Source organism: Rhinatrema bivittatum, chromosome 7 (assembly GCF_901001135.1).
Source record: "Rhinatrema bivittatum chromosome 7, aRhiBiv1.1, whole genome shotgun sequence".
Lineage (NCBI taxonomy): Eukaryota > Metazoa > Chordata > Amphibia > Gymnophiona > Rhinatrematidae > Rhinatrema > Rhinatrema bivittatum.
Window position 1 is genome coordinate 77,774,497 of NC_042621.1, and position 14,994 is coordinate 77,789,490.

Sequence of the window (14,994 nt, forward strand, 5' to 3'; positions counted from 1 at the left end):
TAAATAGCCAGGTTTTCAGATTAGTTTTGAATATTTTTAAATTTCTCTGCAGCCTTATTTCGAGTGGCATGGTGTTCCATAGCACGGGGCCAGCCAGCGACAGTGCTCTTTCCCTTACTTGCGTGAGGCGTGCTGATTTGACAGAGGGGACAGTTAGTAAAGCCTTATTAGCAGATCTCAGGTTTCTTTGCGGTACATGTACGCGCAGTGCAGTGTTGAGCTTTTTCATCATGGATTACTTTATGAATTATAAATAGTGCCTTATATTGTATTCTTTGTTCAATTGGAAGCCAGTGTAATTCGGCGAGTGTTCTGTAATATGGTCATTCTTTTTTTGCCAGTCAAAATTCTAGCAGCTGAATTTTGTAATATTTGTAGTGGCCGAATAGTAGATTGTGGTAGTCCTAAAAGCAGGGAGTTACAATAATCTGTACTTGAGAAGATCATTGCCTGTAGAACTGTGCTAAAATTGTTTAGTGTTAGTAGAGGTTTTAGTCTTCTCAGGATCATTAGTTTCGCGTATCCTTCTTTTATTTTCAGTGAGATGTGTTGTTTCAAGTTTAGCTCAGGGTCGATTATTACTCCTAGATTTTGTACTTTTAATGCTAACTCAACGGTTTGAATATTATTGATTGTGATTGTTGGTTGTATATGATGTATGTTTTTACGTTCAAGGTGTACGAATTCTATTTTGTCGATGTTTATTACCAGTTCCATCTGATTTAAGAGCTGTTTGATTATTTCAAGATACATATTGGCAAGTTTCATTGTTTCTTCAATGGTGTTTACATTAGGTAGCAGTAGCTGTATATCATCTGCGTATATGTAATGTATGATTCTGAGTCCTGCTAGTAGGTGACATACTGGAAGCAGATAAATGTTAGAGTATTGCTGACAGGGCTGATCCCTGCGGGACACCGGTTTGTAGTTTGACTTTGTCTAAAAGTGTATTTTTAATTTGTACTTGAAAACATCTATTGTTTAAGTATGACTCAAACCATTTTATTGTTTTGTTAGTGAGTCCAATTTCTTTCAGCCTGTTGATTAGTATTTTGTGATTTACTGTGTCAAATGCTGCGGAGAGATCTAATAGAACTAGAATGTAATGTGTTCCTGTATCGAAACCTCTTAAGAAGTGACCCTCTGGCTAGATGTGTTCGTTGGCTGACAAGGCAGCCCCTTTCCATGTGGATGTTTCCGCTTGTGTGCCACACCATTTTCTCAAGGTTTGATACCTATGCTTAGTTGATGGGTGGGCAGTCTGCACTGCTAATCAGACTGCTCCTCCTCTGATACCCTTAGGGTTCCCAAATTGGTGAGGAAGTCCTCTTCCACGGGGCTGCCTTTTGTAGCATTCCTGTTTTTGCTCTCATCAGATATTTATGGACGACTTCGTCAGGTTGCTGTCACTCTGCTGGAGTCTAGGACATTCTCAGTATACATTGCCTATGTTTACTGATGGTAAATGGGCCTTGTGGGCTGTGTTTTCCTGAGAGGCAACCCCCTGCTTGTTGGGAAGTCTCCCACCTGTGTTTTCAACAATCAGGAGGATGCTTCTTTTGTCTTGCAGCCCATAGGTCTACCTTCTTGTGGTGTTCACTTCTTCTGACTTTCAGTCAGACAGTTCAGGAGGAAGCCAGGGAGTGGTCATCACATATGCCTTCATGGAAGTGTGTGCGATCCTTTCCCTGCATGGGCCAGATCCCTGAGTGAGGTGCTTCCTTTTTGCCTGGTTTCCCCTGAACTTCAGTTGCAGCTCATTGCCCTGCTCAGCATCTTGGCATGGAGTTCCCAGTAGAAGAGTAGTTCTTCAAGGCTTGGCACTCTAGTTTTTATACCAAGCAAACAAGGTATGAGTTTCATAATTTTTCAAAGACAAAATGTTCATTTAGAGCCAATGTGCACAGAACAGCATCAGAAAATGTTTCTTGCGTATATAATCCAATTTGTTTAAGAACCATCAGGTATATAAATAAATGCATCAAAATTGATAATTTGACATGTTTGAATCATCACTGTACTCAATAAAGTGTTCATTTCTTAAACAATATGGTCCCCCGACACAGCCATTTTCGCCTGCTGGCTTCCTCGGGAGGGTCTTAGTTGTAGTGCAGAAAATAAAATTTTAAAGTTACGATTAGCACAGTCAAATCATAATAAGCAAATACATACAATCAGCACTCTGCAAAGGAGATTGTTAAAACTAAAAGAACTAACCATACCTGTAAAATTGTATAACTAACAGGCTTCACAGTGATATCAGAATGACAGTGATAGATAGCTAAAGAACTTTCAGAAATGGTATGAATCATCTAATTTAAATAAGCCAATCATAGCATAGGCGTCAAATTACATGAATACAAACCAATTAATTTCGCGATTCAACCTCAGGGGATACAGAGAGTGTAACTTAAAAATCCATTTCTGTTCTGTTTGTAGAAGTAATCGATCTCTGTTGCCACCTCTAGAATGGGGAGGGACTGAATCAATCCCAAACAAACGGAGCTCTGAAATTGAATGATTAGTATTATGCCTATATGTGTTGAGGAGAGCATTGTCATTGTGTCTTCGTATACTACTACTACAGTGTTCATAAATACAGTTTTAAGGGTCCAAGATGTTTTCCCTACATAAAGAAGATTACAAGGGCAAGCTATAACGTAGACCACCCAAGTGGAGGTACAGTTGGTGGACAATCGCAATTGATACAGATATTTTAAAGACAGTTGAAAAAACAATGTAAGTGTGAGAGACAAGTCACATGCAAGACAACCCTCACAGGGTTGATGTCCCTAGAACCCCTGTAAAGGATTTGCAAAACGGGGCAGGTCATGAAAGCAATTTAATGGAACAAGGATCAGCCAATGATAGCAGATCAGTTTGCAGATGAGCTAGCCTGAGATGAAAATGAAAGAATACAGGTAAGGTTCATCAATATATCTTTAGGTCTCTGAATAGAAAATAAGTCCCTGTTTATATAGAGGGAATGTTTATAAGCACACTTAACTACACCCCGGGGGTATCAGCTTTCAAAAAGCTGTTGAAACATCTGTTTAGCTTGAATAATAAAGTCATGACGAGAACAACATGTACACCAAAGATGAAAACATTGTCTAATAGTTATACTATTGCAAAGAGATTGTGGATGACTGGTGTATAAGAGTAAAGTCTTCCTATCAGTAGCTTTTTTATAAATACAGGTAACAAGTTTCTCATTGATGATAACCATGACATCCAGAAAAAGATATTGTGGGGACTCATAGTATCCGTAAATTTATAAAAATTTGACGCTTGCCCTCCCAGTGACTTGTTCATTATTGTTTGTGCTAAAGTTATTTAATACTTTGGCAACATTACTGCTTTAAACAGAATGATAAATTCGATTCCAAGCTATCTGGATGGGACTTGAAACATTTATTGAGAAATACGATGCTTCTTATACGTACCTGTTAGGAGGGAAAACCTGAACAATCCAATTTTTAAAAATGTCATGAAAATATAACCTTAATACACATTTCAGTTTCTAATATCAACATTTTCCTGTGACTTGACTATTTGCATTCAGATATGTTTTCTGTATGTCAGGTTTTATTAATCCGTTAATTACAGGAATGTCTCTTGATTGTTGCCAGGGTTTTGCTTCGGGTTCGGATGCTGTATTACTTAAAACAAGAAGTCATCGGCAGTCAGTGCCAAAAAGTTTTTGATGGTGTTGATTCCAGGTAAACATTGTCTTCCTGTAGCACAATACAGAATTTTACAGCACACAAAGTAAGTTGCAATTTTCAGTTTCATACTGAATTTTAGAGCCTGTAACTGTGTTCTGCTTGCTTTAATAGCTTTGGCATTGCACAGTTTTGTCCTCCATGGATAAACATTTGTAAAGACAGGTGTATAGGAGATGAATTATCAAGATGAAATGGGCTGCACTTTGTATGGGATAAACACTTTTTTTTTTTTTTTTGGCACAGCAGTTTTCTTTTGTTCCCATCATGAATACCCTGGGTATTTTTCTTCATATAAGTACATTCCTCTCCCAACTCATTTAGCTCAGTCACAGCAACAACAGCTCTCAATATATAGGGGTCCATGATTCAGAGCTCCTTCCAGAGCCCTGCGCTTATGGGCCATTCTGTAAATCCAGTGATGGCAGTTGCTCTGTTGCGAACCTTCCCCAAGGGTCTGCGAATGTCCGCCTTCGTGGCATCCCAGCTCACAATCGACCAAAGAATTGAATCCAGATCCTCTCCATGGCAGGGTGAGCAGCACAGCCCCTGAGTCTCTTCCCCCCCCCCCCCCCCCAGTAAACCATTTTAATATAAGGATGCTCATAGCCCATCTAACTTACTACTAAGCCCTCACTACTGATATCCACTTCCATAAGAAGAAAAAGAAACGGATTTTGAAGAATGCTTTTTTTTGGTAATAGGCTTATAATAATTTAGTCATCATTGTTTTCATAGCTTGTGTTAGTCTTTTCACTACTAAATTTGTTTTTCTCACAAATACAGTAGACACAGTTTTTATTCTAAACTTTTACCACCTATGAAATTTTAATGCATGGCAAATGTGCATACTAAAACGTAGTAGACTGTTACTGCTGTGGTGTACTGCTTAGAAATGTACTGACAATGTTAGACTCTTAAACTTATGGATTACATTCTTGTTGTTCCATGATTATTTTTTAAAGAGCATACTTGATGACTTTTTCAGTGAAGTTGACATTTGGGTTCCTGAACCAGACCATTCTGAAGTGCCTGTGGACTGGTGGGATGCAGATGCAGACAAATCGCTCCTCCTTGGGGTTTTTAAGCATGGTAAGGGATAAGGAGAACTTTTCATATGTTTCTAAGTTTTTTGTTTGTTTTTCACTTTAAATCAGGAGACTTAATCCTCCTGCTTGGACACTGTTCATAATGTAATCATGTCCCTAATGGATTGGGAATTAGGGTGTCAGCCCCCCCATATTGTACAGGCTCTCAGCCTTAGACAATAGACCAAGGGACCATCCTCCTTTCATAACCCTGGCCCTACATTTGGGTCTTAGCCAAAAGGCTAAGAAACAATCTAATGGTTCTAATGTTATGACGCTATTCAGAAGCACAATTTTTCTTATCTTTTATTTAAGCTACTCTTCATCCAGTTCTTCTTCTTATTCTAGGTTATGAAAAGTACAATACTATCAGGGCAGACCCAGCACTGTGTTTCTTGGAGAGAGTGGGCAAACCTGATGAGAAAGCTGTGGCTGCAGAGCAGAGAGCCAATGATTATATGGATGGGTATGAAAATTAGAAGTAACTTTTATTATTATTTGTAAACAGAGCCAACAGTGTACATACAGCTGTTCAATTTATATGTAGGTAAACTACTCAAAGGAATGAGTACTAAAAGTTGTATTGGTCCTAGAAGACTCCATTTTTTTGCAGGTAGTGATACCTGTCAGCCCAAGAATTATCCAGAAATTGTATTAATGATCCTGAGCTTTTGAGATCATACAAGTCCCTTTTACGAATAAATGTCGTTATATATAGTATCTTCAGATAATTCTCTTATTGTCCAATAAAAGGTTTCAGATCCTGCAAATAATACAGGAGTATGATAAATGATTAACATGTTATGTATGTACAGTTGGTTAGCAAAGTAACTAGTAATTTATAATCTGATAGGTATTCAAAGCAAGAGATTGCAGTAGATACGTTTTTGCAAAAGATACCATTTGAGTCGAACATGTACCATGTTTGACTGTAAATGGTATCTCAATAGGCCCAAGTGTCAAAATGTAGGTTTCCTATTCTGACAAAAAAATCTTTGAAAACAGGATCTTGTGTGGCTGGCATGAGGGAAACTTCACACAAGATTTATTTAAAAATATATATATATATATATTTTAAAATTAAGAGGTTTTAGCTTCATTGTTTATTATTTACAGTTGTAATAATGTATTGCTTTGTCTTTTTGAATGGTGCTTTTTTTTTTTTTAATTTTGTTTTTAACTTAGTCATTGGTGAGACATTAAATTCCATTCTGTTTATGTACTAAATGGTTATGGGGTTGAAAAAATCTTTCCTCAGTCTCACTAGGTACCAATAATTCTGGGTAAACAGCACCTTTAAGCACACTTTTGTGCATATGCTATTAGAAAAAAAAATTAAGAAAAAGTCAAGCCATTTTTTTAAATTATGCAAATTTTTTTTTTTTTTAACTTTTGTATTTTTACAAATAATGACAAACAATCCTCTGTAAATAAAATAGGATACAGGTTTGAATATCAACAAAAAAGCAACATCAAAACCTAAATCAATGATGTGTATTTCTAATTCCTAAACTTTCTAAACCAATTCTAAGTATAGTTATTTTAGAGCAAAATGAGAATGGAATATAGATCAGTAGAAACGGAGCATGCAACTAACTAGTGAGCAGTTTTAAGGGAAATAAAATATTAAAGAAATGGTTTTCTTCGTACAAATAGCATTTTCATCATTATTCCACTAGACCAGTCCAGAGACATGGATTTTTCTTCCCTACCAGCAGATGGAGACAGAGAACAAAAGTTTTGCTGGAGATCAGCCAACATAAGGTACTGTGCCACCTGCAGTATCTCTGTGTCTCTTTGTTTCCAGCAGATTGCAGAGGTTCCAACCTGCAGTCTGAAGATTTTGTTGGCCAAAATGCTCCCAGGGAATGTAGTGGAATTGAATCTCCCCCCTGGTTGAATAAGGATAAGCAGGTGGAATCCGTTGACCTCTGTCTGACTTGGTCCTGGATACTGAGGTGGAACTGAAAACCAGTGATGCTGGACCCTCTCTCCTCTCCTCTTATTTCCTCTTATCCCCTGGTTGTTGTGCTATCTGGAACTATGGTGGAATAAAAGATTCTTCAAACATCTATTCTTTTCAGGAAGTACCCTTGCTTTTGTCTCATTTTTTCCCCCTAGTAATGTTTTGTGGGTTAAAAAAGAAAAAAGATAAGTAGCAGCTGGGGAAGTGGTTTTCTGGAGTTTCTCTCGCTCTCATAGTGACATGGACTTGGAAAACTGTGTAGAGGTGAGAGTGCTGGCAGAGAAGCAGTTTAATTTTTCTCAGCCACACTGACAGCATGGCCTCCACTGCAGAGTGTGGGAAAGAATGCCCAGTTTGTGGAGACTGGTGCGGGAGTGTGCTCCCATCTGACCTGTGCTGGGCCTGCACCAGGAGAGGAGAGGGCCATTCGGGGGGAATCCCCAGTGGGAGGAGAGAAAAGTGGGTAGTCCTTGAGTAATAAAGGGAAGCCAATCTCCAATGTCAGCGCTGCTGGGGGATGTGGGGAGGAACTAGTCATAGTGGAGATGACAGCCATTTTAGAATCTGACTCCAGCAGTGCTGGGAACACAAGAAGGTGTTTGCTGAGCCCCCCCCCCCCCCCCCAATGCTTTCCCCTATGGAAGACCCGAGGGAAGAAGCAGTTTTAGACTCCGGGACAAGGGATGGGACAAAGTCCATCTGCCTCAGAAATGTTTTCGCTTGAGTTTATGGTGTTATTGCTTCATGCCTTTTTTATAAAGATGGACACTGATGCAAATAAATCCAGGCCATCTGGGGTTTCCTCAGTGGCTTTTCCTTCAATCACCTTTCGGGCTAAGAGGGTTTGAGGGGAGATGTAGCATCTGTGTCATTGATGGAGGGAGTCCATGAGGGATTTTGCTGCAGGAGAAGGACTGGGCAGCAAGCCAGAGAGGGGCCCCCTAAAGGAGGGTGAAATCTCATTAGTGGAAGGAGATGACCCTCAGTTGCTTCGTTTAACAAAGGAACTGCCAGTTAGGCCCTGGCAGAGTTTGCCATTAAGGGACAGCAGACAGAGCCGGCAGAATGGGAAATTCCGGCAGCTGGGCTGAAGGTGGGAAGAGCCATGACTAAGCTATGAGGCCTTGGAGCTGTTGAGATTTCTTAAGGTAGATGTGCTGGAGTCTGCAGTTGCTAAGAAGTCGATTCCCGTATAAGGGAATGAGGCCTTGAAGTCTATCTTAGGTAGGTCTTTGAGGTGTCAGCCTTGACGCTCCGAGCAGCGGTTTTGGAAGTTATATGTCCAGAATGTAGTTGTGCTGGGCTCAGCTAATCCTGGTATGTTCTGCTCAGGGCAGTCTGACAGAGGAGGAGGCGGAGAGGTTGGAAGTCAGCCTTGCCTTTTATGGCAGATGCTATTTGTCATCTGATTCGGATCTCAGCCAAAGGTGTGGTGGCTTTAGTTTCAGCCAAATATGTGTTGTGGCTATGGGTGGTGGATGTCTGGTCTAAGTCAAGGTTGGAGAAGCTTCCCTTTCTAGGGAAGCTTCTTTTCAGGAAGCATCTGGAGAAACTGGTAAAGCATTTGGGCGAGTTAATTGTCCCATAAATTGCCTGAGAATAAGCTCAAGGAGACTCCTAAAGAGATTCCCAACAGACTGAAATTTAGAGAGGCATGATGCTATTAACCAGGGAAATCTTCAGCTTCTTCATCTGCTTATCCACAGAGACAGTTTGGAAACAGGTCTTTCCTGGGGTCACGTGATGGCAGCCTAGAGAGATAGATGTGTTCCCCTGAGCTCTGGGCCCCACTCCACTTATCTTTATTTCACTTTATTTTTGAGCAATTTCGGTATTACCCAGTTCGGATCACAAGGAGTCAAATGTAGACTTTTGCATGGATAATTATATAATAAAAAAAGAATGAAGAAATGGCAGCAAAAACAAGGAAAGTGACAGTTGAGCAAACCAATAACTGGCAAAGAGAGCAACCAGTGTGTAGCGAAATATTAAACTAAGTAGTGGAAGTCTTGGATTATAAGCTAACTAAAATACACTCCACGATGGAAGAATTTTATGAAATAGCCTATAATCAGCGTATAACTGCTACAGAGGATAAACTTACAGTACGGGAAATTGAAATGGCGGGCCTGAAAGAGCGCTTCAGCAACTACAAAAAAAAAAGATTAATTATAAGAAAGGGTAGAGGATCAAGAAAGTTGAAATAGGAGAAACAGTGTGTAGTTCATCAGTATCCCAGAAGTAATAAAAGATCATGACTTGCAAAATCTGTGTGAATATCGCCTACCGGAAAAATTGGGCCTATAGCCAAAGCAGTCATCCGGACGAGTTGAGCAGGTACATCACGTGAGGCCTCCTTTGGATAATCAACAACAGGCTAGACTGGTAATCGCACGCTTGCTCATTTATGCTGACAAGATAGATCAGTTAAACTGGCATATGAAGGAAATAAAATACTTCTGTTCCAAGACTTCTCTGCACAAGTCATGTCTAAACAAAAATAAATGACGCCATATTGTACTAAACTGTATCAAAAGGGGATTTGTTTTACTCTTCAGTATCCAGTTCGACTTCATGTTTATTATAGAGAGTGAGCTCTTTACTGAAGCGAAAGAAGTGAAATGATTCATGGGTACATTAAAAGAGACTTCTTAAACTCTTGGAGAAAGATTCTTCCTCTGTTTTTATATTCTTCTATAAGGACACTGTGTGATGCAGAAGGGAATTGAGAGTTCTTTATAGTGTCTGAAGGAAGCAAACTGGGCTACATTTATGCATGGCTGTACAAAATATATCTTTCTTATATCGATTTATTTGTTGATAACCTTGCTGGCAGGTATTGTTTACATTTTGGTTCTGAAGCATATTTACTGACGTTAGTAAGCAAGGATTATATGATCAAGGTAATGAATCAGGGCTATTTCTGCTGGATCGACCTTTTCTTTTTTACTTTGCTTCAGAAGCTCTTTATCGAACAGGTAATGGCACTGAGACCGTATGAGAAATAATATGCATTGTCATTGTGTTGATATTTGGAAACAAGACTGTCCTTTCATGCAAGTTGAAGAGGCACTAGAGATGGTATCAGGGGTGGCAGAGGAGGTGTTAAAACTTCTCAATTACAATCTAAGGGTTCACTTTCAACCTCAATAGAAGATCAGTTGTCCTAATGATATGGTGCGTGGACCTCGCATTACTGTGGACCAGTCTGTTCTGTTAATAATAAGAGACTGCTATGCATAAGAATTTGCTCATCCAGTGGTGGACACATTCTATCACTCTGACATTCAGTAAAGAAAAAGGCTGCGGTAAGGGTTACTCTAGATCGTCTTCTCCACTTGGCGATGGTAGTTCTGGGGCCAGTCATTGTTAGATTTATTTTATGGTTTTCTAAAAGAAAGACCCATTCTGGATTTGAAGACCGTGATTATTTGTTTAGTGTCCCATTTTCAAATGGAGACTCTATCTTTGGTAATCATGTCAATGAGAAAAGGGAGCGTTCCTAACATCCCTGGATCTTTCGGAGGCATATCTGCACAATCTGATTTGATCATCACAGGTTCCTCAGGTTTGCTGTCCTAGAGGGGTCATTACTAGTTTCAGACCCTTCCCTTCTGGCTAGCGATAGCATTGACAACTTTACCAAGGTTATGGTGGTAGTTGTGACAGCGTTCTGCAGAGAAGAAGTCTTGGTTCATGCTTATCTTAACGACTGGTTGATTAGAGCAAAATCAGAGGAGGAATGTTGGAACAGCTGGATTGGGTCATCAATTTTCCAAAAGCAAGCCTCAGTCCTCTCAAGTTTTGGATTATATAGTGGCTCAATTTGATACATTTGGAGGAGGAAAGTGTTACTTAAAAAAGGATGGAGAAGTTCCATAATCAGATTTGTGGGCTACTGGAGATGCAGATTCCCAGGGACTGGGATTATCTTCAAGTTTTGGGATCAATGGTGTCTACTCTGGATTTGGTTCCATAGGCAGGTATAAACATGTGGCCATTACAGGCAGCTCTTGTTTTGTGATGGAATCCACCATCTCAAGACTTTAAGGTCAGGTTACCTCTTCAAGTGGAGATCAGTCACAGCATGGTGTGGTGGCTCTTGGTTCAGAACTTGTCCAAAGGGATGGATCTGGAGAAGAGAACTGGGGTCAATAGGCTAGATGCTGTGAGTCAGATGTGGCCACGAGGGGGTATGCTGAATATTCTCCCCCACCCTACCTCCCGCTTGGTTGTAATAGGATGAGTTATCCAAGAGCAACATTGGAGTCAGATTCTCGTGGCTTTGGAGTAGCCCAGGTGTCCTTGGTTTATGGACCTGTTAAGGTTCAGTGTGCAGCAACCATTGAGGTTTGGGCAGATACAGGATTTTCTACATCAGGGTCTGATGGTCTTCAAACAGCAGGCTCAGTTTTATCTCATGGCTTGTTTTATGAGAGAAGGTTGAGGAATAAGAGCTATTCCAATGAGGTTGTTTCCACCTTACTGCAAGCCTTGTTAGCTTATGTCCGGATCTGGAAGGTGTTTGACTCGTGGTGTTCAGAGACTGGTGTCTCCCCATTAGAGGCAAGGATTCCAGTTCTCCTTTTTGTAGACAGGTTTGCAGAGGGGCCTGCTTCTGAATTCATTCAAGGTAAATGTTATAAAGGTACGATGGCTTAGCAGCACACCCAGGTGTGGTGAGGTATCTGAAAGGGGCTGAACATCTCTGGCCTTCCTTTTTGGAGCCTCAGGTTTGTTTTGAGGATTTTGTGTAGAGAAGCTTCTCTAAAGAACCTTATTTGAAGGCAGTTTTTCTAATGACAATTTGTTCTGCATGACATATCTTAAAGCTGCAGGCCTTATAGAAACATAGAAGTGATGGCAGAAGAAGACCAAACGACCCATCCAGTCTGCCCAGCAAGCTTTCACACCTATTTGTTTTCATACTTATCTGTTACTGTGACCGCTGAGGTCAGGGCCCTTATTGGTAACTTTTTGGTTCCAATTCCCTTCCACCCCCACCATAGATGCAGACAGTAGTGCTGGAGCTGCATCTAAGTGAAATATCTAGCTAATTGGTTTGGGGTAGTAACCGCCATAATAAGCAAGCTACTCCCGTTTGTTTACCCTGCCTGTGCTTATCTTCAGGATCTCTTTCTGAAGTTTTCCTTGGAAGAAGGGGTTCCATTCATAGAGTATCTTCTTTCTTGCCAAAAATGGTATCTTCCTTTCACTTAGAGCAGTCGGTGGAATTGCCTTCCTTCAGAAGATCAGGCTCTGGAGATAGGACTCTCCACATGCTAAATGTACTTAGGGTGCTTCTAAGGTATCTGAAGATGATTGCTTTTTGCAGGTCAGATCTGCTTGTGCTATTCAATGGTCACAAATCTAAGGCTGCTATTGCTAAAAGGATTAAGGAAGCTATTGCTACAGCATAAATTTGCAAGGGTCTGACAGTTCCTGAAGATCTCTGGGTACATTAAGGCCCTAGTGGCCTCTTGGGCAGAGTACCAGGACATTTGTAAGGTGGCAACTTGATTCTCGTTGCAATCTTTTTCCAAGTAATATTATTTGGATGTGCAGGGCAGGGATGCAGCCTCATTTGGGATGAGTGTTTTGAGAGCAGGTGTTTCAGGCTCCCTCCCAGGTTAGGGGTGGCTTATGTACATCCCATGAATATGGACTGGTCTGATGGGATGAGGAGGCAGGTAAAATTAGGTTATTTACCTGCAAATTTTCTTTTCTTAATTCCTACAAGACCTGTCCAGTCCCACTAATTGGCCTGTATCTTGCTCTTCTGTGTACATAGTGTAGACAGTGTTATGCTCTGAAACGTTTTTGCATTGTTTTTTTGGTTGTTGGACCTTTTCGGTAATGGGGTCAGTTCCAGTTCTTTGAGGGTTCACCATCATGTTTTCTGTTTTGTCCCACCTGTTAATGGGGGATTAACTTTGATAGGATAATACTGAGAGTCTGCAGGTGGCAAAGTTCCTTATGTGGGCTGATTTCCAGAAAAACCTTTGTTCTCTGTCTGCATCTGCTTATAGGGAAGAAAAACCCATATATCTGGACTGGTCTGATAGGCCTCAAGGAAAGAAATTAGCTGGTAAGTAACATAATTCTACTTTCCTACCCTTGGAGTGTTACATTTTAATTGGAATGCTTTGTTGACATTTTAATAGGGATGTAGAAGACCCGGAATATAAACCAGCTCCAGCACTATTCAAAGATGATTTGGAGGTACTCTTTATACCATTTAATCTTACCCTCCTTTTCTCACAGTTCCTCAAAACTATTAACTTGAATAATGAAATCTGCTTTCCTGCAAAGGCCTAACCCTTCAGTGCCTTGTATAATCCAGTATAATGAGTGATTTTATGGCTCCTAACCACAAATTTCCTGTGTAGTTTTCTGCTCCAAAACCAGCGACTGAATGATTCTTTTTATTAATCTGTTAAAAAAAATTGTTTTTATAAGTGGTATGTTTTGAATTGATGTAATCTAATATATTTTAGTGACATATAAGATTATTCAGAAATTTCTTTTAAGTGTTCCAAAAAATCTTTATTCGAATATAAAACATTAAAAACATTTTTCTTTTTTGTAAAGAACACACATAAGTGATTCAGGAACCATTTTTAACATATGATACATAAAAACCACCATTCATCCAACACTCATACATATTAAAATAATTTTTCAAACATTTGTAAACATTCTTCTTTTTAGATATTATTAGAGGTTCTTCTCTTTCAAGCCTCCCTTATAATACTCCCAACATGTTTCGCTCAAAAAGCTGCTTCAGGGGAGCATAGTTACACAAAATTGGTGTTCCCGAATGTTTCTAGCAAATGTTCCTTCTCAATCTCTGATTTCAAAATTGCAGGTGTGTACACGGACTAACCACAGTTCTTCAATTTTATTTTTCTACCAAATCACCACTGAACAAAGACGTCTCCCATCTTTTGTACGTCTATTTCACTTCAACTCTCAGCTGTTTCAATCAAGGCAAACGCATCAATTCCCAAGACAACTTTAAAGGCTAAGGAACCGAAACCAGTCAAATCGGTTAACTCATCCAACTCTTGGTTTAAAAGGGAGGCTTGAAAGAGAAGAACCTCTAATAATATCTAAAAAGAAGAATAGGAGCGTATATGTCGTCTTGGGAATCGGCGTGTACACACCTGCAATTTTAAAATTGAAGAACTGGTTAGTCCGTGTACACACCTGCAATTTTGAAATCAGAGATTGAGAAGGAACACATATGCTACTATTGTTGAAGAAATGTGTGAACATTTGCTAGAAACATTCGGGAACACCAGTTTTGTGTAACTATGCTCCCCTGAAGAAGCTTTTTGAGCGAAACATGTTGGGAGTATTATAAGGGAGGCTTGAAAGAGAAGTACCTCTAATAATATCTAAAAAGAAGAATGTTTACAAATGTTTGAAAAATTATTTTAATATGTATGAGTGTTGGATGAATGGTGGTTTTTATGTATCGTATGTTAAAAATTGTTCCTGAATCACTTACGTGTTCTTGACAAAAAAGAAAAATGGTTTCAATGTTTTGTATTTGAATAAAGATTTTTTGGAATATTTAAAAGAAATTTTTGAATTATCTTATATGTCACTAAAATATATAAGATTGTAATTAATGTGATATATTTATAAAATTGCCACTTTATAGTTATCTAATTGAATTGTTGTAAGGCATACAAATCTTCTGTTTGTGGCACTTGGTCCTAAATTCTACTTTAAAAGAACTACAAAACAGTACCTTTCACAGCTGGATGCTAATGGCAGAAGTAGCAAGCCCATGATAGACATACAAATTGTATACTATCTGGCAATCACTAGGCAATACAGTAAAAGGCTATTTATTGCAAAATCATGTCAAAGCAAACCCATTTACCAAACTAAAATGTCAATTCCATGCTGAAGCTTTCAGGCGTTACAGAAGATCGTACAGTATGTAAAATACCTTACGTTCATATAGTAAATGAAAAAAAATAGCATTGCATTATCAATTGTTCTGCCATGAGATGTGGAGAATAAAATGCTACTTAGTTCCATTATCAATAGACACCATATACCAGAACCTGAACATATATCTGAGGAGGAAGATGGATCACATTTGAACTATTTGTGACAGCTTATGCAAAATCTTACAAATATTCTCTGATTCTCTTACATTTTTATATTCCTTACCAGCAGTAACATTAATATATTTCAT

The 14,994-nt window shown here is 39.3% G+C and overlaps 1 protein-coding gene across 10 annotated transcripts in view; it reads left to right on the forward strand.

Annotated features, from left to right (window-relative positions):
- The window catches only part of CHD9 (chromodomain helicase DNA binding protein 9), a 406,054-nt gene that overhangs the window by 311,357 nt on the left and 79,703 nt on the right, over positions 1 to 14,994 (forward strand). For all 10 annotated transcript variants that reach the window (XM_029608540.1, XM_029608542.1, XM_029608543.1 and 7 more), the window contains 4 exons: positions 3,633 to 3,722; positions 4,714 to 4,817; positions 5,162 to 5,279; positions 12,944 to 13,001. In XM_029608540.1, coding sequence (XP_029464400.1) covers positions 3,633 to 3,722; positions 4,714 to 4,817; positions 5,162 to 5,279; positions 12,944 to 13,001 — 370 coding nt within the window. The remainder of the gene's footprint in view (positions 1 to 3,632; positions 3,723 to 4,713; positions 4,818 to 5,161; positions 5,280 to 12,943; positions 13,002 to 14,994) is intronic.